Genomic DNA, 25,772 nt, shown 5'->3' on the forward strand with positions numbered 1-25,772 from the left:
TATGGGGAAAAATGAATCTAATTTGTTTTTCCTTTCTTCAGTACAGTTAACATGTTAACATGTGCTGTGAAACAATGAAGAGGTTTTTGTTGCTTTATGCTACACAGCGCGGACAGGCAAAAGCCATAGCAGAGGAAATACGTGAGAGAGCTGGTACACATGGATTTTTTGCAGATCTTCACTGTTTAAGTGAATCTGATAAGGTGAGATTACTAAGTAACTGTGCTGTATTGGAGAATAACTATATGAGTAAGGAAAAACCCAAGTATATTGATTTTCTCAAGGTGTTTTGTTTATCAATCTACTGTATATGTCTTGACTTTTAATGGGAAACACATTAAATTTATATCATAAATTGATATTTTAAAAGCTTGCATTCCCAAGAAATTTTAGAATATTGTTGTAGGAATTAACATGTTTTGTTAAAAAATAATTACCTTTTTTTAAAAAATTGCTCATTGTTTTTCATCCAGATGTAAATGGAAGGTAATGTAGTCAATAAAATTGGGGTGCTCTCTTAATCCTTACTAATAAGGTGGTATAGAAGAGGAATGAAAGGGATGGCTGAGTTTAGGGAAGGAATGGACAAGGTAGTAAATTGAATGGTAAGGGAAATAGGTGGGGTGTTCAGGAGAGACAGCTTGAACAGGCTAGACACTCATGGTGGAGACAGAGGATACCTTCCAGGCAGGAAAGGTATTTCTATAGACACAAGGAGTTGAGCCAGACAGAAATAGTTTAAATCTGCCTTGAGGGCTTTTCTTGTCAGTTTCTCAAGTCCCTCCAGGGAGGAGTCAAAGGGCTCCTCCCTGTCAATGAAACTGATGGGTGCAGGAGGAAGTCTTTGGCAAGGACTTCCTCCCAAGATGGATACCTCCAGTTCCCTCAAGAAATAGAAGAAAATAATTCCTTCCCTCTTCAACCCTTGCCTAATCTTCGACACAATGATTCACTAGAGGGTTTGAATAGGTAACAAAGGGATTTATTAATATTCAGGGTTAGTCAGAAGGAGAGGAGGGTTTGGGGTTTCTGACAGCCACTAGGGAGAAACTCAAGATGGGGGAGGGTCACAGGAGTGGGTTGGACTGAGAGAGAACCTGCTCTCCCAGGCAGGAAAGATTTGGCTGCCTTTAAAGTAAAGTATATACTAAATCAATAAAATAAGGAATAGTTTGAATCAGGGGTTGGCAAAATATGGCTCTCAAGCCATATCTGGCTCTTTTGAGGGCCAGATATGGCTCTTTCTGCAGGAGCCATAAAGTCAATTTTTTTTCAAGGTCTGTTACAGGAGCGCACACTGTTACAGGAGTGCGCACTGTGAGCATTGTACAGCTCTCATGAAATTACATTTAAAAAAATGTGGCGTTTATGGCTCTCACAGCCAAAAAGGTTGCCGACCCCTGGTTTGATTCAAGGATGTCCTATTTGCCTATAGGGAAACTAAACCCACAAAGTCTAATCACTAAACCCAAAAGCCACCCTTCCTCCCAGAGCCCACAAGGAAAATCAGGAAAGGTAACAGGAGAATAATATGGAGAAAGTCAGGGAGAGGTCCAGAGAAATTAGCTAAGTTCAAGTTGTCCAGAGACAAAAGCACAGGCCAAAAACAAAACTGAAACCCAAAAGCACAGCTTCAGTTGGACCTTCCGCTCTCTTCAAGCCTCAGGTTCCAACTGAACTTCTGTCAGGTATCTAAGGCTTCTAACTGCCAGAAGTTTTCAGTTAACTTTTGCAAGGGAAAAAGCCTTTCTTGCAACTTTGTATTACAGTAATTAATTTCCTAGTCTGTGGTTGTAAAGAAATAGCCTTTTAGCAAGTTGAGGTAGAGAAATTTTATTACTTCTCCAAAAAAATTCTTTAGTATTTTTTTTAATACTCAGATTAAAGTGTTTCAAAAACAATAAAAGTACTTGCTGGAGGAAGAAAATTCTATATATGTACTATGTAGGCAGGCAGAATAAAAGGTACAATTTTTTAATTCTTTGAAGTCAAATAAAATGATATTAATGAACAAAAGAGCTCTTAGAGACTATTTGAAATAACAAGAGATAATGGATTGTACCTTTTATAATATATAGCTTCCTAAGAATTTTTAAAAGATGAAAACTTAATGGATTTAATGGATCTTATAAAGTGAATTAATACTGAATTTTGAACTTTTTAAAATTTTCTTGTTCATAGTATAGGTATTAACTGTTAAAAACTTTATCCCATTATATAAATTATATTTAATCAAAAGCAAAAGTAATTACCTAAAACCTTTAAATGGGCATTTTTATAGGAAAATTTTGGCTATCACAGCTCTTAGATAATGTGTTCTTCTGAAGAGCCAAGTTTCTTCAGTAACTGCTTAGAACTTTTACTTTTTTAAGTTTTTCTCTCTTTTAGTGTAACTATTTCAAAAATAACTTATAGTCTTCCTTGCCTTCTTGTGCCTTCATTGGCACTGGATTGAAATCCCCCAAGCCAACTACACAGTGTGCTTTTAAGGACTATTGCAATGTTTCAGCAAGTGACTTTTGTCTTTCCCTTCCTCTTCCCTACTTCCCCATTGCAGTGTCTTATCTTGAGAGCTTTTCTGTTATCTGTCTTGCTAACTTCAGAAATGATCTTTCTTTCCTTGGACCTTCATGTTCTAGTCTGCATAAGCATGTAAGTGTTTCCTAAATGTTAGGAGAATCCAATCCACCTGTAGTCATGGTTGTAATTGATTAATCCCTCTAGAAAGTTTTATGTGCCGCTGCTAGTGGGAAAAAAAAGTACATGAATGAAAAATGTAAAAAACAAATATATTATTGATATTTTTTGGCTTAAGGTATTTGAGAAACTCAGAATTATTTTGTGTGATTAAGTTTGGGGAAATCATGATGATCATGAACTAACCAAAAGTTTATTCATTCTTTTAGCCTCCCTTAATTTTTTTTTTAAACCTTTACTTTTCATCTTAGAATCAGTACTGTATTGGTTTCAGGGCAGAAAAATGATAAGGGATAAGTAGTGTGGGGTCCCTAGGCCTGGCTCTCAATCTACTGAACTACCTAGTTCCCCCCTACCATGACTTGTTATATCTTTTAATAGATCTATTCTTAAATTGAATTCTATCTTATGAAAAAGGTTGTGCTATTAGAAAATACATTTGAAAATATTATTTGAATATTTTAACCTTATAACATAGAAAAATTCCTAAAATATAAAACAATAGGAAAAACTTATTTAATATATTAACTTGTTATTGAGTGGTCTCATTTAATTGAGCATCATCCCATGCATTATCAATTTTATAGAAAGTATGACTAGTACCTTCAAGTATGTCAAATAAAAAGTGTGACAAGGTGAGATACAAAGCAAAGGAGAAAACCTAAAGCAATTTCTTTTTTTCTGATACTAGTAAATATGTAAACATACCATATTTTACTAAGAGAATATCTTTGTGTTTTTAATGTCTTTGTGTTTTAGTATGATTTAAAAACAGAAACAGATCCATTGGTTATCGTAGTTTCTACCACTGGTACTGGAGATCCGCCAGAGACAGCAGTCAAGTTTGTTAAGAAAATTAAAGACAAAACTCTGCCACCCGATTTCCTTTCTCACCTGCGGTATGGATTACTGGGTAATGGAAAATAATTTCCTCTTGATTCATTGTACTAACACTAGTTTCAAGACAAGTGTAAAAGAAAGACCATAATTCTGTGTTTTAAAAAGGTTGAACACAAAAATTAAAGAAAATATATCTAGTCAAGCTAAATTAATGTTTTCTTTACATTTGAAACTACAATTGAAAGTATATTGCCTTAAAGTACTCTAAAATATTTAATATAAAATTTTAATAAGGAACTTGTGTTTAGTGTTAATTATTACTCAGCCATTACCATATGGATTTTTTTTTATATAAATAAAAGTTTCCCTAAAAGGGAGATAGCAGCGCTATATAATTTTGTTTTCAGATGTGCTACAGGTTAAAATTTATACTTCAAGTAAAAAAATTTTAAGATCTTGGTTTAATGCCTTTAAAAGTGCTTTTTATCTTTTAAATATTCTCTGCTATTATAACATAAAGACTTGAAAAGAGCTTATACTCAGTATAATAAGCTGTTAATACAGCTTAACAAAATGAGACCTTGTTAAGTTCACATGGGAACACCCTTTTGGAAAACCATTGGTCCAAAGGGGACTTAAGGCCTTATCTTCTCCCAGTCTGGCAAAGGGAGATAAAATGATACCCTAGGGACTCTCATTTTTTCTTACATTTCCTTCTGACACAGCTCAGGGAGTACATTTATGGTAGGCTAAGTTCTGGGTGGGAAAGGCAAAATCCTTTTAAAATTTATAGCATGTTAGATTTTTGTCTCTTGATTCAGTTTGTATTAATTTCCTTTGACTTGATAAGTTGACTTCATTCATGTCATTTGCTAGTTGAGTTGGCTTTAAACTCTGAGTGATTCTTTTAGATATTTTTCATGAGATCCTACTCATTTTAAAACTTACAGTTGATATTATAGTTAGGAACTTGTGGGAAAGAGAAATTTTACTTTATTCATGCTAATTTGCCTAAACCCAGTCACTTTTTTCCAGATTTGTTACACAAGACAGATTTCTAGCTCTCTGGGTTCCAAATTTAAAATTTTAAATCTTCAGTGAGAGCTTCAAACCTAGCTCCTGTTATCTTTGAAAAGCACTAAGTAAGCCATGCTCGATAATGTGCTAAGCCATGACCAAATCAAGCTTTATAACTGTGTTACCTTTCTGGGAGTTTATGAGCTAAAACAGTTACTTCTGCACAATAATTCCTCTGCATTATTATTTTCCTTACTCACCTGAAAGTATGCATAATTGATGTAGATACAGGCTCCAGTGAGCTGCTTATGTGCATTTAAGAAGACATAGTTCAGTCACTTCCTTGTCTTAGATACTCCTGGCTACTTAACTAGGCCTGTGTAATAGACTGAAAAATAGGCCTCTTGAGAATGAGTTGGGCCTTTTTACTGAAGGCTTTCTCTTGGCCATTAGTTTGCACATTGTAGATAAGAGCATCTGACCAAAGCCAGCTCAGCTCCCCAAGTAAAGGAGTTATTTTAAAATTAGGGACTTCTCTTTTCCTTCAAGACTTCTGTATCCCAGTTGTCAAGAAGATAAGCATAATTAGAGTCAACAAACCTTAATTAAGTGTCTACTATGTGCTAGCCATTGGTTTCTGGATTCTAAGCCTCTGATTAAATATAAAAATATGTGCTCTTCCTTTCCTCTTCTTTCTTGCCCAGAAGTCCAGAGGCAATGCAGCTAAGCATTCTCTTCTGCTTTTTCAGCATGAATATCTCCCTCTTGATTGCAAGTGATTAATTTTTCAAGGCAAGCATTATTTAGAGAAGATAAATAACCTGAACCAAAAAGGACTCCCATAGCTTCTTTATCTCCCTGAAAGCTGACTTCAAGGTTTGCATTTTCTAGATACAGAATCAAGTAGCCTAGTGTTACATATATATTGGAAAGATTGTCCCCATCAGATGCTGCTGGTAGAATCTGGAAGGGTTTTAGTTCTATCCCATTTGCTCCTTCTTTGAAAAGTGCCAGCTTTGATCATACTTGAATTCAGATAAAGCTGGGGAAGAGATAGCTCATCTCCCTTTCTGCCCTCACTAGACAAAAGCCGCTCTGATTAGTGAGTGTAAGGACAGGTGTGCAAGAGTGGAACTTTTGGAATGTTCAGATCAGATGAGTGACAGAGCAGTGGTTCAGCCTGGAGCAAAGGATTATGGGAAGGAAAGGACCCTGAGGGGATGTCTTCATTCTGGGATCTGGGAGGGGAGAGGAAGGACTCTATCTAGAGAAGGCCTTAAAAAGATTTCCTTGAGACAGTTGGACACCCTGAAGACCTGTGTTGTTCCTGAACCAATCTGAGACCACCAAGGAAGAATTCCAGGATACACCAGGGCTCAAAGGGTCAACGACCACCCGGAACCACCCCCACTCCCAGGCCTTAAGCAAACTGAGAAGACTCACAGGCTGTCTGCCTTACAACAGAGACCCCTGATATCAATAAGATATAGGGAAGGGAAGGTGAATTCTCTGCCTCGCCATTTGGCTTGGCCCAGAAGAAGGACCTTGTTTGGGATTAGATTAGGGACCCCCTTATCACCACTGCCCTTCTCCCATCTACAGTATTAATAACAATAACAATAATAATAAAACTTTGGAAAGCAATCAGATTGAAGAGATTCTTGGCAAAGGGATACAGAGGGAACAAGAGGGACAGAGAAGGCTGACAGCTCAGACCTTGACTTCCTCTCACCAAGGCCCCCTACTATGCAGCTCCACCTGAAGTGGGGGTTCTCAGCCTGCCAAACCAGGAACCTAATAACATTATTCCCTGGAGGAAACCCTTACCAGGTTACCACCATCTGCCCATCTCTGTAATATATCTATATGCAGAGAATATCCCTCCCTCTCTCAGTAAGGGTGTATAGGAGAGTGGCCCAAACAGACTCAGTCATTCAAGTCTATCCCATTAACATCCCAGGGACCTCTCAAAATATATCACTGTTACATGAGTAAAAGGTACTTCCTCTCTTCTCTCTCTCACCTCCAATCCTCTGCTTCCTTGGAGCCCTAGGGCTAAGAAAACATCCTTCCCCCCCCCCCCCCCCCGGATATCTGGTATACTTGTTTAGTAAAATTGTAAAACAAAAAAAATTGGAAGACATATAAAGGAAATCTAGTCCTTGATCTCTTCATTGCTAAATCCAATGGTCTTGAAATGAAAATTGAATTGAAAAATTCTTGAATTTTGTCATTTCTCTTGAGATCACTTCTTCTAGTCACCTAGTTTTGCAGTATTGCATTAATCCTTGACTTTTCTCTCTCTCAATTCCCATATTCAGTCAGTTGCAAAGTCTGCCAAAGTTGTGAATTCTCTCTCTATAACTTTTCTCACCTTTGATTCTTTCTCCATTCAAGTCTCTACCCTTAGTTAAGACCCCTACAATGTACTGTTCCTGCTTCCAATAACTCTCCTTTATGACTAATTGATCGTACATCTATCAAATTCATATTCCTAAAACAAAGCTCTGATCACTCCATTTCCCTAGTCAAAAATCTTCAATAGCCTGGTGTGTAAAACCCTCTATGGTCTGGATCCCTTCCATATTTTTAGTCTTACTTAACCCATTTTAACAGAATTCTCTTTTCCAGTCAATTGGTCTAGCAATTTCCCATATATGCCATTCTGTCTCCTACCTTTTTTCACTTTGCAAATGTTTGGAATATACTTCTATGAAATGTGCTTCCTTCTCACTTGTGCCTAAGAAGTCCAACTTAATAACTTTTTGGATATATCATATTTAAAAAAAAATATTTTATTTAAAAATTTTAGCTCTTCATGAGTGAAATCACTGCTTTATCTTTTCCTGGTTTAGACATATAACTATATTCAACTCATAAAGGGAGTTTGATAGAATGTTTTTTTGTTTTGTTTTTTTTTCAGTTTTGAGAATAATTCATTAGCATATGTATTTTATATTTAAATATTTGGTAGAAATATAAAAATTTAGAGGATAGCTTTTTAAATTTAACTCTTTAAATTTCCACATTGCATGCTAATTGTTTATTCTGGTTCTTTAGGTTTGGGTGATTCAGAATATACCTACTTCTGTAATGGTGGAAAAATAATTGATAAACGTCTTCAAGAACTTGGTGCCCGACATTTCTATAAGACTGGGCATGCAGATGATTGTGTAGGGTAAGGTTATTTTCATCTATCCATATTTATTTTAATCATACATTTCAGCAGAAAATATTTTCATTAAATAGTTTAATGCTGACTCATTCATCAATTAAATCAAATAGAATCACACTTCTCTATTTACTGAAACCCTATTGACCACTTTTCTGTCTTTTTTCAGTAACTAATGTTTTTATACGTCAAACCACATAACATTAAAGTGATCTCTCTTCCCATCTAGTCTATCCTCATACTGATTTTGACTCCTTGAATTTTATTGACCTGCTTTAATCAATAAGTAAACATTTATTAAGTGCCTGTTATGTGCTAGGCTTCATACTCTGAAAGTTTACGCCAAAGTCATACCACATTTTCTCTTTAAAATATTTGCATTTGATTTGTACCTTGCTATTCAGTTCTGCTTTGAAAACCCTGTCTAAATTCAAATAATCATTTCTGCATAAACTTAATTACTACTTTGACACTGGATTTTCAACATAAACCTCTTTTCTTAAATCTGCTTCTAAAATAATTCTATCATGCAGGTCTTTTGACTCATGTCATACTCCTCAAAACCCTCTTGTTTCCTTACCCACAAATCTTAAGTATAAACATTCTTTTCTGTAGATTTCATCAGCCTCAAACCCTTAGCTTTTCAGCCTAAACAATTATATTGCCATTCTACCATTTCCTGAAAAGTTAAAATATCTGAAAGAATTTGCTTCTGATGCTTCATCTAATTTCAAAGTTTCCAAAACTTCTGTGTTCTAAATAGATCTTGTTTGTTTATTTAAGTACTTATTTATTTGCTGAAGCTATGCTTTTTTTCTGGTTTGTCTTCCAAGTCTCTTCAGTGATAGAATTGATGGATAATCAGATATATCATTGATAAGGCAAATGTCTTAAATATGCCTGTTTTCAGATTAAAGAAGTATTCTCCCGTAGTCAATTAACATCACTTGTTTTTTATATTATTACTTGTTTTAAGATATTATTAAACCTTTTAGAGGTGATATTTCTGAAGTATCGACATTGTTATTTTCTTGTGTGTGTCTGTGTGTGTTCATGTGTGTGTGCCTAGGCATTCTTTTTGCAGTTTTACCCATGAATAGCTTAACTTTCTTTTAATGCAATAATTGATTTATAGTCATTATTTGTGAATTAGGTAAGGTTCCTGACTTAGGAAGTCTTATGTTTACATCGTTCCCCAACACTTATTAGTTCTCTGATCACCATGAAGAAATCAGTTCACCTTTACCTTTCTGAGCATCAGCTAAATTCTAAGACTATAAGTTAGATGGGTTGTCATCTGTGTAAGTGGAGGTAGTTCCTGCACAGACAAAATCACAGACCCTTTATAAGAATTTGTGTAAATAAATTATCATTGCTAATATTTATCATGAGAGTTTATCAGGTTCTGTTAGCTATGCTTAGTTCAAATATGCTGTAATGTGAAAGTATCCTTGTTTTTGATGGGTTTCTTTTCCTGTAATAATTTTTTTCAGTTTAGAACTTGTTGTTGAACCGTGGATTGCTGGACTTTGGACTGCCCTCAACAAACAATTTGTATCAAGTGAAGGCAAAGCAGATATGGCCAGTGATTTCAGTACCACACCTGGCATCTCCTTACAGATTGATCAAGTTAAACCAGAAGTATTACCCATTGACTCACAAATTGCACTTCTCAAATTGGATGCTTCGGGGAGAAAAGTTTCTGAGGCTTCAACACAAAATATCACCAGCATTCATTCAGAGACTTTAATTGAAGATATGGAGCCCTCACTTACCCAATCAATACCACCCCTTTCACAGTCTGCTCTTAACATTCCAGCATTACCCCCAGAATATTTAGATGTCCATTTTCTGGATCCTCTTGGCCAGGTAAGATGTATAGCTCTGTTATTCATTACGAATTTAAAACTCCAGTGGGTAGATGGTCTTAATTTTTAAATTGGTTGTATTAATAGGATTAGATTCCTTAAGAACACAGAGTAGTCTTATTTAATGTACCATCTATGTAAATTACATGAGTCCATTTATTACTCTTTATTTTTAAACACTTTCTATGTGTGAAACAATATAGAAAAAATTCTTTATAGAAGTTTCAGTAGTAAGAATAATTCATTAGCTAAAGTCAGAAGGGTAGTAGTGCCCTCATTAAAAAAGTTGGAAATTTAGAAGGAGGATGAATTTAGGCTCACAGAGAATTTACTTAGTTCTAATAGATTCTGATTCTAATTCTGAATTGATTATAAAACAAGGGGAGAACAGGGATGTGTGTCTATTTATCTTGTCTGTCTGACTTTCTATCTACCTACCTATCTGTAGTTCCCTGAGTCCCTTTTGCCCTCTGCCAGTTTCCTGGCCCTTATCCATTCCAACCAAGAACTGATGAAATCTGTTCTGATTTTTCAGAATGATCTTGATGGCCCCTCCCCTTGGGACCTTGACTTATCTAGGGTAAACATACCCTATATTCATTTAAGTACACAGTTGTGAGTCCTAGATAAGGATGCATAGAGGGCATGCTATATTTCTTTTGGTAATTAGTGCTGATATCAAGGATTCATCATTCATTCTCTGACTACTTTTTTACAGACCAACAGTTATCATTATAGAGAGAGAAAAAATAATAATAAAGGGATTGGCAAGAAAAATTCCAAAAAATGAATGACAACATTATGAATGGCAGAAATACATATTTTTTTCTTTTAGGATTTTTGTCAGTTTTATGATGTCACAGGTACAGAGGACTAAAAAAAACATACACTGGACCATTAGGGAAATGATATGTAAGGAGACTTGAAATTGCTTGTACACATATATTTGGAGTTCTTGTCATCTTAAATTATAATCACCTCCTCCCCTTAGTATACCTGTTAGCCGACTTTCCTAGCTTATTTTTCTTTAAACTTGAAACAAATTCAGAAAATATTTCACTTTTTATTTTAGTTTATTAGGAAATATAAATTAGCTTCCTGTGTTTTAAAAAGTTTGTTACCTAAAATTTCTAGTGTTTACCAGATAGACTTCTTTAGTCAAAAATGTATGAACATTTTTTTGAAAGAATGCCCATGACAGCATAGTGTTTCTAAAGCATAAAATGATAACTTGTGATCTCTTCCCTTCAGAGAAATGAGAGTGACTGCAGAACATTGAGATAATTGGGAAAAACGTCCCTATATAAATGAATAATATTGTTGTAAGTTTCATTGTTGCTCACAATTCATCAGAGAGAAATTCTCTTTCCAGGAGCAATGCCAAGTGTCTTTTCCTCCAGTGGATACAGTTTTCCAGGTCCCCATTTCAAAGGCCATTCGGCTTACTAAGGAAGATGCCATAAAAACCACTCTCCTATTAGAATTGGACATTTCAGTGAGTTGATGACCTTACCTTTTCGTATCATTCTGGTAATTGCATATTAAAGATAGCCTGGGAAGTCAGTGAAGTGATCAACTGGTGCTTTTTTGCTCTGTGAGCTTATGTTATTCCATTTTGTGTATAGGGAGGGAATGAGGGGAGGCCTGTGATGATATTGGGGAAAAAAGAAAACCCAGGGTAAAGAACATGAAATGTGAGGTCAAAAGGGGAGGATTTCAGTTCCTCCTTTGTCACTTTTTAGCTGTGACACTTTGGATAAGTCACATAAGTCTTGTATCCTACTTTCTCCATCAATAAAATGGAGAACATTAAATTAATTTTCCATGGAGAAAATTAAGAAAACCTTTATTTCATCCAATTTTATGTTTGCCTAAATTTAGAAGCATTTTATATTGATAATACATGATCAAACATTTTTTTACAAAGCCTACTAAAAATACCTTTTAGCTGAGCAATATACAACAATTTTAACAAGCTTTTAGCAGAGTAAAAATAGTTTATTTCACTTCTAATCTCAAAAAAATAAAAAAGGGTACGTGCTTAGCATTCCATCACAAAACTCTTTAATTTATTGTTTTTATATTTATCCAGAATACAACATATTCCTACCAGCCTGGAGATTCCTTCAATATTATTTGTCCTAACAATGCTTCAGAGGTAAAGGAATTACTTCAAAGACTACAGCTTTCAGAGAAAAGAGAACACTCTATTGTCTTGAAAGTTAAGGAAAACAATAAAAAGAAAGGTACAAGATTTTTGTTCATTATGAATTTAGAATGATACTATTTAGTCTAGTCACTGGAAAAAGAAATGAGAGAATAAATGGAAACTTAAGAGTTTTCTGTGAAAAAATATGAAAAATGGGAGGTTCATTTTGGATCCCATCACCTTTGACTCACTTGTACTGTTAAAAGTCCAAATAGCTTAATAGTTACCTGGGAATAGATACCTGGGTGACTGCAGCCTTCAACCTTTTATTGTTATTCTACTGGAAATGAAGGATTATTTTATTGAGATATAGATATCTTTGTACTTCAAAATAATGTGGCATACTATTGTACTAAAAAATAACTGCCAGGTTGTTAGTTTTCATACAGATGTGGATGAATAAGTCTTGATTGAAGCCGATTTTCTGGTCTGATTCAGACACTTGCTGCTTTTGCTACCCATTCTGTGACTTCTACTGTTTGGCAGCATTTCTATGTGAGTATAGAGGCAGAGGAGGAAGAGGAATTGAAATATTGTGATTCTATTTTTGGTTTGTAGTTTCAAGGGTTATTGGTGAAGGAGTGCAGAACTTAAACATAATGGCACTCAATACAGATTTGTTTATTTGAATCACATAAAAATGATAAGACTAACAATGAAAATGATTAGTTTGGTAGAAGCAGGTGTCCATTTTGTTTTCTATATTTTTCTCCCCTTCTTGGCAGATTTGTTGGCTAAAGTACTTTTTTTTCTTCTATATTTATGTAGTTCTTTTCACCTGAGATTGTAGCTTAAAAGAATGAAAAAGTCTCTCTTTTAGCAGGCTCACAAAATTTTCTGTCAGAACATTACAAATTTACAAGTACATTCGTTTTGGGAAACTGGCTGAATTATTTTTTACATTTCATTTATATTTAATTATTTTGACTTAGGATATAGAGCTAGCTTTTTATATATTAAGTTCTGTGTGTCTACAAACTTGTTCCATTGCTTTTTTTTTTTTTAACCCTTAACTTCTAGCTTAGAATCAATATTCCAAAGCAGAAGAGTGGTAAGGGCTAAGCAATGGGGATTAAAGGACTTGTCCAGGGTCACACAGCTTGGAAGTGCCTGGAGCCACATTTGAACCCAGAACTTCCTTTTTTTTTTTTTTTTTCTTTAGCTCTCAATTTACTGAGCCACCTTGCTGCCCCCATTTTTTTTAAAAGAAAAATTGATCATAAGAAGTGTGTAATTCATAGGAAACAAAGTTGTTCAATGTTTATAATTTGTTTTTCTGTTTGACGAATTTTGTCTCTATTATATTCATATTGGGGTTGTTTTCTGACTGAATAATTTTATGTCCTTAGTCATGATATTAGACACTTGGGAACAATAGTGATATTATCTATAAGTATAGATAGTATTCATTTATTTATTTAGAAATTACAATATTCATTTCCCTATTTGTTATGTTACATCTCTAATGCCTGTGGGATTCCTCCTTCTATTCTTTATTCTCAAAGGAGCCACCATACCACAGCACATTCCTGAAGGCGTCTCTCTTCAGAACCTTCTTAGTTGGTGTCTTGAAATAAGAGCAATTCCTAAAAAGGTATTTTCTTTCTCTTATCTTTATATTTTAATATTTAATTATATGCCCCTTGACACTATTAAGGGTAGAAAAGGGTATATATGAACAACATGATCATTTCTTCACAATGACCTGTTACCATAGTTGAAATATTTATTCTGTTGATCCAATAAATGAAAATATTTTTTCATCTGAACTGGAAACTGAGTCCATATTTTTACCAATTTTTCAGCTATAAAACTTTTATCCTTTAAGCATTTAGGTATAATGCCATATGAAAACATGTTGACATGGAACTTTTAGCAGAAAATATGTAGTTTTTTTAATTGAAAGATCCACTAGATGTCAGTATTCTATATCTTCCTGGGAAGATTACTCTTAGTAATTTAATTTCTCTTCCCAATCCTTCTTCAAGTAGTTGTATTAATATTACCTATCAAATTACATTTTGCCAGATATCTCTTGATAACAGGAATAAGTAAATCATGCTATGGTTACTGAATATTCCCCAATATAATAGTCTTTTCCATCTTGATCTGTTTACGTCATGTAACTTACTAGCCCAAATCACCCTGTTCTTGGTAGGTTCATCATCAAATATAACATGAAAGGCAGTTAGGTAGCTCAGTGGATAGAGCACCAGGCAGACCTGGAGATGGGAGGTCCTGGTTCAAATATGACCTCAAGACCCTTCCTAGTTGTGAGACTCTGGCAAGTCACTTTTTCCCAATTGTCACCTTACCACTCCTCTGCCATGAAACTGAAACTTACTATTAATTATATGTATGCATATACAAATATATGATACATGTATGCATATGTATGTGTGTATGTATATATCACATATATAAAAATTAATTTGGCCATTTACTATACAGAAATCGAGAGAGAGGGAGAATGTGTGGGGGGGGGAGGGAAGAGAGGGGAGAGCATATTACTACTAGAACCATTTCTCCTATTTTATTGATATGAGGCCCAATGTTCAGTGATTATTATTATGCTTTAAAGTATATTTTTCTTTATGCAAATCCCATTTTGGTCATGGTTAAACTTTTTAAATCCAAAATCTGTACCTCATTTATGGCCCACATTGCCAGACTCAAGCTGCCCTGTCACTTGGAGGTCTTCGGCATATCTATTTCCTAGTTATTTCTTAGCTCAGCCTGATTTTAAGATGCTGTGAAGCCTCATGATGGGCTTGAATGAAAGCTTCAGACTCAGCTACAGTACTTCAATGATAGCAGTCTTCTTTGGAGCGATACCTCTCTCACCTCACTAATAAATTAAAATTTGAATCTAAATAAAACATCCAAGTTATATATCTGGGTGGAACTTTCCTTATCCTTAGTTAAGATGCTTAGGAATGGAATGAAGTGAAACCCTGACCTGTTACTACAACCCACAGGGGTTTAAACTTGGACATTTACAAGAAGCCCCGTGCTCTAGTTTACTCTGGAGGCAACTGAGATATAGAGGCTTAAAGTGGACGTAGGATTAACTCAGATATAAGGTATCTATCATGTATATATCAAAGCTGGTAGTAGTAATAATAAAGATTTAATTCAGAGGCAACCACTGTGCCTTCAAATTATGTTTAACTTGATGGACAATTTGTATTGTGTTTTGCACTCAGATTTTATAATGTCACATTTTACTTCAGGCTACAGCCAAAACTTAGAAGATAAAAACTGAATTTTCCCTAGCAGAGAGTGAATTATATTTTACTTTGGGCATTCCTGCTGGCTATCCAGTCCACTTTTGGGTAATTGGGCACACTTCCAGATAAGTAATGAACAAGCTACCATGACAATCTAAGCCACAGAGGACACCTTCATTAAAATCTTCTCTTCCCTTACCATAGGCATTTTTGCGAGCCCTTGTAGAATACACCAGTGATAATACTGAAAAGCGAAGGTTACAAGAACTTTGTAGCAAACAAGGAGCCTCTGACTATAATCGTTTCATACGAGATTCCTATGTCAGCTTGTTAGACTTACTCCAAGCTTTTCCAACTTGCAAGCCACCGCTTAGTCTGCTCCTAGGTAAGTAGTCACTTTGATATAATTGGTTTATGTTTCTGAAAGACTACAATATAAGTGAATCCTTTTAGAAGAAAGGGGAAATTACTGTTCAATTATTTCTTAGTCCTTAGAAATTTCAAGATCTAAAATTGGAAAATATTAGAAATTATAATTATCAGGAAGAGATCTTTATATTTTTATCTCATAATTATCATCAGTACCCAAGGGAAAAACACTTCTAAAACTGAAAAGACTTTAGGTGAAAATAAATCCTTTATTTCTTTCCATTTTAATATAACCATTCTTTTATAAAACGTTTCAATTTTTGATGAATCTGAATTGTTACATATTCTTAGCCCTTTCTATTTTACCAATTTTCTGTGAAGAGCTTTTTCATAGGCAAATCTTCATGAACATTTGAACAGTTAGTCTTTTCCAAAAATAGACAGCTAGCTAGATACTTATTTTATTGCTATAAAAGAAATAAAATACCAGAAACCAAAATTTATATAACATTTATGCATGTTTATATATTTTGCATTTATATTTCTTTTCAAAAATATTAGGCATATATTTCTTTATATATGCCTGATATCTTTTCTTTATTTCTATATCATTCTGTAATTTAAGAATGCTATTTTCAAATCACATTTATGTGTGCATGGTAACACCTCCTTTATGAACAATTTGATATATAAAGAACTTCATTTAAAATGACCACTACTACAAAAAAAAGAAATATAGATTGTAATACAAATATTTTTAAAATAGTTTCTCCGCAGTTAACTCTTTTGGTTTATATTGCTGATTCAACATTTACTATCAGTTAAGAGAAACTTGAATTTCAGTCATTGACAAAATTGATAGGTCATAACATTTGAAGTCAACAGTGCTACCATTATAGTTTTGTTCAGTTCTGTCCAACTCTCTGTGAATCCATTTGCAGTTTTCTTGGCAAAGATGCTGGAATGTTTTGCCATTTCCTTCTCCAGCTCAGTTTTTACAGATGAGGAAGAAGAGCTAGGCAGGGTTAAATGTGTAACTAGTAAACATCTGAGGGTCACCTAGCTAACCACCATTATAATAAGGCAATTCAATAAAAATTGGCCAATATCTTTTATTTCCTTTAAGTTTATTGTCTTTTTGTAGAAAAGATCTAGTTTCTCTCCTGCTTTGAGTGGGGTGCTGCCATTCCCATTTTTTGTTTTATTTGTATAGCTTTACCTATATACCTATTACCACCTTTGTTGCGTTTGAAAGAAAATGAATATTTGAGAAATGTTTCAATCTCAGCATTTTTTTCCTGATTTCATGTCTTTATCATTAACCTTACTGCCTCAGTTTTCCTCGCCCTACACATTCAATAAGTTGCTATTTACCATTGCAGCACCTCTTGCATCTGACTCCTTTCTACTCCTCATCCAGCACCTTCAAGATTTCATTACCTCTTTCCTAGACTATTATAATAATATACAAATTGATTTTTCTGCCTCCAGGGCCTCCTCTCTATCCTCTACCCAGATGCCAGAGTGGTTTTTCTTAATGGAAGATCTGGTTTTGTCACTCCCCTACTCAATATAATCCAAAGACTTTCTATTCTTTCTAGAAAATTAAATTAAAAAAAGAAAAATAAAATTTAAAGCCAACCAAACTTCCACTTACCTCTCATATATCATTCCTCTTCTCATAGTCTGTGGTCCAGCCAAACTGGCCTACTCTTTTTTCCTCACACATGGCCCTCTGTCTCCTACCATTGCACATTTGGACCAACTGTCCCTCCTGCCTACAATATACTTCTTCCTTATTTCTGCTTTTCAGGGCCCCTTACCTCCTGTAGCATGAAATTCAAATAGCACCTTCTTCATGAAAACTTTCCTAATCCTATTAATCTCTACTGCCCTTCCCTAAGTACTCTATATTCAACTACCATGTATTATATTTATGTATGTACATCTTATCTCTACTGATAGAATGTAAGCTCCTTAAGTATAGAAATTATTTCTTTTTTTTTTTGTATTTGTATATTAAACATTTAGCAAAACACATGGCACATAGTAGATAATTCAATAAATATTGATTGTACTATAGTGAAACAGTGAAAAAGCTCTGGAGAATTAATTTAGCAAAAATAAGTTGATGCATAGCAAAGGATCCAGGGGAGCACTAGCTTCCCCTTACCAAGACTTACCAGCTTTGGAACATAAAGGTGTGTCTTTACGGTCTGAGAACAACAGTGCTTCACTGTGATATAGGCTCTTGATGGAAGGACATTTAATGTAATTTCTCAAGGTATTAGACAAAAGTTTTATAAAAATGAGATTAGTTAGTCAACAAGTATTTCTTACATACCTGTCATGTAGATTATAAACTTCTAATAGGAAATATTGATGGGAATACAATCACTGTTCCTCTTTAGTATTGAAGAAATTATTATATCAATAACTTGGTGTTTTGTTTTGTTTTTTTAAAGAACATCTTCCCAAGCTTCGAGCCAGACCGTATTCTTGTGCAAGGTACTGTACTTTATAGCACTGTTCTTCCAAAGAATTTATGACATTCTTCAAATATATGGATAAAAAGATTTAAATGCATTTATCAGATTTTGAGTGCTTGCTCTTTAATAGAGAATATACTTTTATGGGTAATATTAAACTCTGAGTTCACTGGGGTTTCGAGAAAGGGGGAAAGGAGGACTGCTTGGGCAAGAGATAACTGACTAAGAACAAATACCATGGGGACTCACCTTTACACCCACAAACACAGGACTTGGGAAATGAGTAACACCTATATGGAAGAATGGCAGTTAAATCAGTTAAGCAGTGAGCCAGACTCCAGTCAGCTGGGGAATTACAATAAACCCTTATATAACTTAACCAAGGTACTTCTAGGGTTAAGGAGAACAGACAAGAATCAGGAAAACAATAATTTATTAAAGTAAAAAAGTTAGGGAAATGGGTAAACAGGAATTCCTTAACTGAGGTTAACTATGGACCAGAGACAAGGGAAATGGATCACTACCCTAAAACCCTAACACTAACTAGATCCAAGCAGGATGGGGTCTCACTCCTTGGGTCCTTTGTCCCTCCAGTGGTGATCTCAGATGTTCTAAGGTCTCAGATGAAAACCAGCCAGTAAATCCAAAAGGGTCTCCAACCAAGAGCTGGTCCAGTAATGGAAGCCCACCTTCCAAACTGCAAACCAAGCTCCAGGCCACACAGTAATGGATGGTCCTTGCAGAGTACAAAAACGCCTGCTTCCTCTCCAGTGGCAGCAACCAACAGACTCAGACCCTTGAGTCTCACCTGCAGAGTTCCAAGGCCCCCAGAATGTTCTCTCATCCATCCTGCTTTGCACAACTTTTCCCTATCTATACTTAAAAATGCTATTTCCTTATTACAACTTGGTGCTCAGTTGTACAACAAAGATATAAAAAGGATTTTTTTTTAAGAAATCCAGTCTAGTTTCAAATATCTAAGAACCTCTTCATTAATAGCATAAAGCTCACTCTCTATAACCTTTTCCCAATTTGTTTATTTTGTTGTCCAATTATTCATTTGTGTCTGACTCCACATGACCCCTTGGAGTTTGTAAAAAATAGGAACTCTTTAACTGAAAATAATTTTTTTCTTCACTTGTTTCTTCTTTGACTTCTAAACCACCACAAGAAGCTAGAAGAGAAAGAGTCACATTAATTGAGGAGAGAAAGGACAAAGAATTCAGGGAACATGCAGTTATTTTGTCTTATTATATGAAGGGACTATTTCATCTTATTTATTTTGACCTATAAAGTAGAAGAGAAACTTCTGCTTTTTTCTGGTCTTTCTCAAATGAACATATTGGCTTTCAGTTTTTTTTTTTCAGTTATTAGTAGTCTCAATAAATGGGAGGCCATGTCCAGTTTCTTATGAGTACCCATAAAATTCACACTTTAAAAATATGACTAGTAAATTCTGAATAATTTTTCTTATAATTCTTTTAAAAGCAGATCGATTTTCATAAATATCTAATGATGAAAACCAGACAATTGGAAATCTTTCTAAATGTTATCAATAGGGAGGAACTCATCTAAGAAACTTAATATACATTTTCATTTTTAGCAGGCAAACAGATAAGAGCCAATAAGAAATATTACCCCCCCCCACCACCACCAAAAAATTAAACTATATTGTGTCTAAATACAGAACTGATGATTTTCTTATATCTGTATCCTTGCAGCTCCTGTTTATTTCACCCAGGGAAACTTCATTTTGCATTTAACATTGTAGAGTTCCTGTCCAGCGTGGAACCTGTGATTTTGCGAAAAGGAGTATGTACAGGCTGGCTGGCTATGATGGTTGACTCAGTACTTCAGAGAAATGGGAATATATCACAAGGAAATAATGAGGAAGCTGAGTATCCAAAGGTACTTTAAAATACTCTAAGGTTAAAAAAATCATTTCTACTCAAAGAGGAAAGATTCCTTTTTTATTCTACATTGTTATTGTCAAGTTCTGCAGATGAAAATATATGCTTTTAATGTAATACCTTGATAATGAAAATATAGAATATATATTTGAAACATGTTTATCATTATCACATTGTGAAGTAAAAATATGCATTTATTTGAATACCAACTCATAAGTGTAGGAGAACATTATTTTCATATTTTCTCTCTTCTGTAATGTACCTTTTATGATTAAGATTTTTAGCAAAATCATTGTGTATATTCTTTGCATGTCTTACTTTCCTTCCTGGAAAACAAATTTCACACAATATGATTTGCTCTTCTGTTCTTTATAGGCAGTTTGGATTTTTTTTCTATCAGGAAAAAAATTATTTTAGGAACAGCAGAATATTTAATATAACAAAATGTTTAAAGGCTTTTGTCCTTTTGCCTCTACCACTGACACTTCCTTTTCTCTACCCCACTTCCTTACCGCTAATATACCTAGTTTTAATTTTGCAATATAAGTGATGCTAAACTTTAAGGCATTCTTATTTAAACTCTAGAGATTGCTAGTATCCTGGCAAGGATCACTGTGGTCTTTTTACTCCTTCTTTTCTCCTATCCTTTTTCTGTTAAACTTATGATGTAAAGAAGTGAAATTCCTGAAGATGATAATTTATTTCATTAATCTGCTCTCTGGCTTTTGTGACTGTCCATATTGTTGTGACCCTTGGAAAAATCTTAAGTATATCTTCTATGGTATGGTCATTGAAATAAGGAAGTTTTCTCAGGTTTATCATAATTTCTTGTCCTTAGGAGACAGATTTTCTAATTTTATCTAATGACTTTTAGTTTCTGTAAGGTACTTGAGTTGGGAAGTTCTTAGCCTCTAGGGAGAATTAAAAGACTTGTGTAGAGTGGGAACCCTTGGGAATGACAGCTGCTAGGTAATGCCTTTCACCTTCATCTTTCTATTTTTTGGATATACTGCTTTTATCGGAGTTTTACAATGTAATTTTTTTTTCTCCAAAGAAATTGTTCCATTGTGTGTACTCATTAGGCTTCTATATCTATTAGGCTGATGTGAAATGATAGGAATCTGAGAATCTATTTTCCCTTTGCTAAAAAAAATCATTGTAGAATTGACCCTGAAAGTTTGATTCCTGATACTTGTCCATACAAGTATAAAAGTAAATGAGGAATTATAAATCACAGATAGCCTAACAAGCATGATAGTCTATAGAAAAAATTAATTGAGAGGACTTGCTGTTTTATTAGGCTGTCCCTATAATCCAGAGAAGGAAAGGAAGAAATTTTTGTAGACACTTTACAAAACACGTTTTACTTGTAATAACAACAATTTCTATTCTTTTCAGCAACATAAACCAAGTATCAGTTTACTGTTTAGAATTTTTGCATATAATGATCATGATAATTTTTCTTTTAGAATATGTAGACATTGTTATATACTAAAATGTTTATCTCTAGTTAGCTGCAATTTTTTTAAATAAGAATTCAGTGCATGGATTTGACAATATGAACTTTTTGTTGCTAATGCAATAGACCAACTGCTAATGAATTTAATACATTATTTTCTCTGGATTAAAGGACAGCACAAAGACAGCTTCATATAGCTTTAGACAGAAGCTTCTAATGATGTTCTTAACACTAATGAAAAAGAAAATCATTCAGTCTACAATATTTTCGTGTACTGATTATCCTAGACCTTTTCTTCTGTTGATTTTTGGTTTGCTTCCTGAATTTTAGCCATTTACTATCTTCATTTTAAAAAACAAGATTGCTTTTGCTAGTTGTTCAGCATTTTTGTTAGTAAAGTCCATTCATTGAAACTATTCACTAAGTAGAACTTTCTGTGATTTGAAGGAATTTAATTTATCCAGGTTACTCTTTTTTTTTCCTCCTGGCAAAAAAATAATTGAAAGTAAAAAAGTTCATAAATTGTTACAGATCCTTTTCCCAACCATATTATAGTATTATAGTGGTTTCAAGTAGCCATATTTCCTCTGTGAACCTGGATTTCCTGTTCCAATGAATATTTGTACTCTAGCTGGCAAAAAGAAGACATGACTTTTTTCTCTTAGTACTTTTTCAGTATTTAAAGATATAACTTATTCTCATTTTAAAAACAATTGGGAATTTAGGGAGGAAAATAGAAAGCCTTTCAGCTTCATTTTTATGTCTGTTTTCTATCAATTGTGGTGAAGTTTGGTTTCATTGAGGTTGATGCTATTGTTTTTTTCTGGGGTTCTTTACAAGAAAAATGTACTTTCAAGATTTCATCATGTATTGTTATTCTGGACTTCTTCTCCTTCCCTCCAAAGGTATTCTTTCAGTCTTGTAATTATGTTTCTTGACTTTACAGATCTCCATTTTTCCTCATAACACAAATTCTTTCCGATTGCCCAATGACCCGTCAGTACCTATTATAATGATTGGGCCAGGAACTGGAATTGCACCATTTATTGGTTTCCTACAACATAGGTATGTTTTGTTTTATTTGATTTTTTAAAAGAAACCATGTTTTTTAATGAATGGGAAAAACTAATGTCTTCTAGTACTTAGTGGAAATTTGATAAGAGAACCTTCAATTTCATCTCCTGTGTAATTTTCTCGACAATTTTTATGAGATTTTACTTTTCTTCAAAATTCTTGAAAAAACATTTTTGATAATCAATCATAAAGCATTGGGGTATCATAAAGTAAATGCTAATAATTTTAAAGGACAATAACTCTTCAGGATACCTCACAGAAATGTCAGTCATGAATATATATTATAGAATTTTGTTTAATTAATGAGCAGTGTTGATATACATTGTCAACAGATTAATCTTGTCCCTACATTTCAGTTTTTTTATTCTGGTGTAAGTGTTGAGCAATGACCCTCTTCAGATACTCTTCCACAGTATAGTATTCATGTTATAGAATTCAAGAAGTTGTCTTTAGACCCCCCTAACACCATTTATAAATTGCATCTGGATGAGATCTCATATTGTCAGCAATCCTATATAGAAATATCTCCATTATTCAATTTCAGCAGTATCCAAACAGAACTAAGAACTACTAATCGTGCTTAACTCCGTATTTGAAATAACTCGTGTACTGTGTATAGCTACTCATATATAAATGGAGTGGTCTTCTTTAAAACATTGAGGTAACTTGGCATAGTGGGAAAAGAGCTGCCCTGGGAACTAAGAAAAGCATGAGCTAAATTTCTACCTTGAATACATATTAATTTTGTGTCCCTTAGAAAGTCAGAAACAATCCTTGAAGTCCAAATTGGCCTAGAAAATCATAAACTAATATTATATGTTGCATTGCATTCTTATTTGTTTTGTTAAACATTTCCTGTTAACACTTTCATCTGGTTCAGCCTGCACTTAGGTGGGCCCTGAAGTTGACACCTGTTTTAAGCAACAAAGTTGCAGAGAATATATTGACCTGCTCTGTTAGAGGGACCTCCTTCTTCTGTTAGTTCTCAGTATCAATCAAATCACAAATCCTATCTTTTTTTGTAAACTTTAATGCTCCATTCCCTGCTTTCTTTTTTTAAGAAAGAGGAATGCAGAAATACCAAATTCACCGGTAAAATGTTTTTAATTGCATTTGCGTAAGTTATGATATACTTAAACTCTTGATTTTCTGCATTTAGGCCACATATTGAACAAATTCTTAATCCCAGAACAAGATCTTCCTGCCATCGTAACATTTTAACTGCTTCATTCTACTATTATTAGAGATATTAAGACATAGAAGATATTTTTAATATTCACCTAAGTAATTCATAGTTTAAAAAGAAAGAATAAATTTATCTCTTTTCCTTGCTGCTTTTCCCCAATACCAAACTACAAAATATACATCAAAGCCAATACATTTTTTGGATTATCTCTCCTAGTGTTCCTTTCATTCCATTGGTAATTGAAAATCGACTCCACTTATACTCCCTTGTAACATATTCCACCAATTAATACCTCTAGGTGAACTTACCCTGGGCAAGAAGTAATGATATTTTATTGAGCTATTGTGCAAACATGAGGCTTGGGCCTTTTTCAAAATGAATTCTATTTCTGATTTTATTTGAGATTAAATAGTGATTCTTGGTGTCTTAGGAAGGTAAGACGGTTTTGTTTTATTTTTTAATAAAAATAAAAAAAGAAAAGAAATTATACATCTGTGGTCTATGTATAATTTCAGATTGTGACTCAATGTTTAATTTTGTTACTATTTGGGTGTAATTTTTGATAAGCTGGGCTGACTTAACAACTGGTAATTTTCCATGTTTTAACTTTCTGGTTTATCTTCTAATTATGATTTCCAATTAAATGAGAGTATTTTTCCTTCCAGTGGTTTTCCTTTCTCATATTTTTGAAAGATGCATTTCATATATTGATTTTAGCATTTTTGATTACATTAATGTTATATCTTCATTTCTAGGATAGGCACAAAATCCAAGATGGCTTTTATAATTTAAGTTAAGATAATGCCTTTTCTAAGTTATTATGACTAGAAATGTCATTGTTTCTTCAAAGGTGTCAAACATTAAGGAGATGGGAGTGTGAAATGTTATTTTAAAATTATTTCACATACTGTTTTCTTATACTGTCTTTAGTAACCTAGCTAAGCCTTTCCATTGTATGGTTAGAAATTATATAGTTACACATTTTAAAAAATTAGATTTACACAACTTTTCATTTGAAAAGTGACAAGTTCTCTGTAGGCTTTATCATACCAGCTCTTGTGTCAGGAATAAATCAGTGGGCATTCAAAAGTTAATTAAATGATTGAACTTCAAGGTATAACATTAAACATGAATTTGAAAAGAAGTAATTTATTTAAAAACTAACCAGCATTGCTTATATATTACTCCCTAACAGCAGAGAAAAATTGGTTTTTACATTATTTTTCTTTTTCATTTAGAGAAAAGATCCAGGAACAACACCCAGATGGAAACTTTGGAGCCATGTGGCTATTTTTTGGCTGCAGACATAAAGATAGAGATTATTTATTCAGGTAATTTCATCATTTAGTATTTTAGTATTTTATATCTGATCTTATATCTGATTACATAACACCTAATGTACAGTGTTTAAAAACTTACCTTATCTGTATGCTATATTTCAGAGAAGACTTAAGCCATTTCGTTAAGAATGGAATTTTAACTCAGCTGAAAGTCTCTTTCTCGAGAGATATTCCTGTGGATAAGGAAGACCCCCCTCCCAAATATGTGCAAGATAATATTCGCCTTTATGCCCAGCAGGTCACAAGAATCCTTCTCCAGGAAAAGGGTTATATCTATGTGTGTGGGTGAGTGCATTTGACATTGATACATTAAATAGGAAAAAGAAATGAGTAATTCTATGAACAGATAGTTTTTCGTATTTAACTAATTTAGTCATGTAATCAAGAAATACTTTTCTCAAGTGCAAAAATAGAAGTATTAAAATTATATTTGTATATAGTTTTGATGCCTAAATTTGATACTTGGCCATTGTGGCATAGTGGGGAGAGAGAGCTGGCCTTGAAGTTGGGAAGCTTTGGCTTCAAGTCTGGTCCCTGTCACATATAAACCATTTACCCTCTTGGGGCACCAGACACCTTGCTAAAACTCAGTTTCAGAAAAGGTTCCATTATGCACTAGTTGCTTGGTAACATTTTACATCAAAGTAAAAATGTTCTTTTCTTCCAGAGATGCAAAAGGAATGGCGAAAGATGTCAATGAAGCTTTAATGGAGATCTTAAGCAAGGAGACCAGGGTTGAAAAATTGGAAGCAATGAAAATGTTGGCTACATTGCGAGAAGAAAAACGCTATCTACAAGATATTTGGTGATAAGACATTTTGTCTGTGTTTGGAAAAACTCAGATCTTTTGAGCTGAAAATACTAGAATACTTTTTCATTCTCATATTCTTTGCTATTATTTTTGTTCTTAAT

General features: G+C 33.9%; 1 protein-coding gene across 1 annotated transcript; it reads left to right on the forward strand.

Moving 5' to 3' along the window:
* Window positions 1-25,672, forward strand: MTRR (5-methyltetrahydrofolate-homocysteine methyltransferase reductase). The gene is made up of 14 exons (XM_044657874.1): window positions 1-203; window positions 3,457-3,610; window positions 7,615-7,732; window positions 9,220-9,595; window positions 10,967-11,089; window positions 11,687-11,840; window positions 13,309-13,397; window positions 15,238-15,418; window positions 17,868-17,910; window positions 19,613-19,799; window positions 22,207-22,325; window positions 24,759-24,851; window positions 24,963-25,145; window positions 25,528-25,672. Exons 1-14 carry the CDS (start codon window positions 60-62, stop codon window positions 25,667-25,669), a joined length of 2,106 nt encoding a protein of 701 aa, XP_044513809.1. The 5' UTR covers window positions 1-59; the 3' UTR covers window positions 25,670-25,672.
* Window positions 25,673-25,772: the final 100 nt, after the last annotated feature.

Source organism: Gracilinanus agilis, chromosome 1 (assembly GCF_016433145.1).
Source record: "Gracilinanus agilis isolate LMUSP501 chromosome 1, AgileGrace, whole genome shotgun sequence".
In the NCBI taxonomy this organism is placed as follows: domain Eukaryota; kingdom Metazoa; phylum Chordata; class Mammalia; order Didelphimorphia; family Didelphidae; genus Gracilinanus; species Gracilinanus agilis.

Excerpts from the sequence above, each read along its gene's own strand:
- MTRR (XM_044657874.1), top strand. The coding sequence starts at position 60 with ATGTGCTGTGAAACAATGAAGAGGTTTTTGTTGCTTTATGCTACACAG. Across the intron at positions 11,841-13,308 it reads GGAAAACAATAAAAAGAAAG|GAGCCACCATACCACAGCAC; the intron begins GTACAAGATTTT and ends TTATTCTCAAAG. Across the intron at positions 17,911-19,612 it reads AGACCGTATTCTTGTGCAAG|CTCCTGTTTATTTCACCCAG; the intron begins GTACTGTACTTT and ends GTATCCTTGCAG.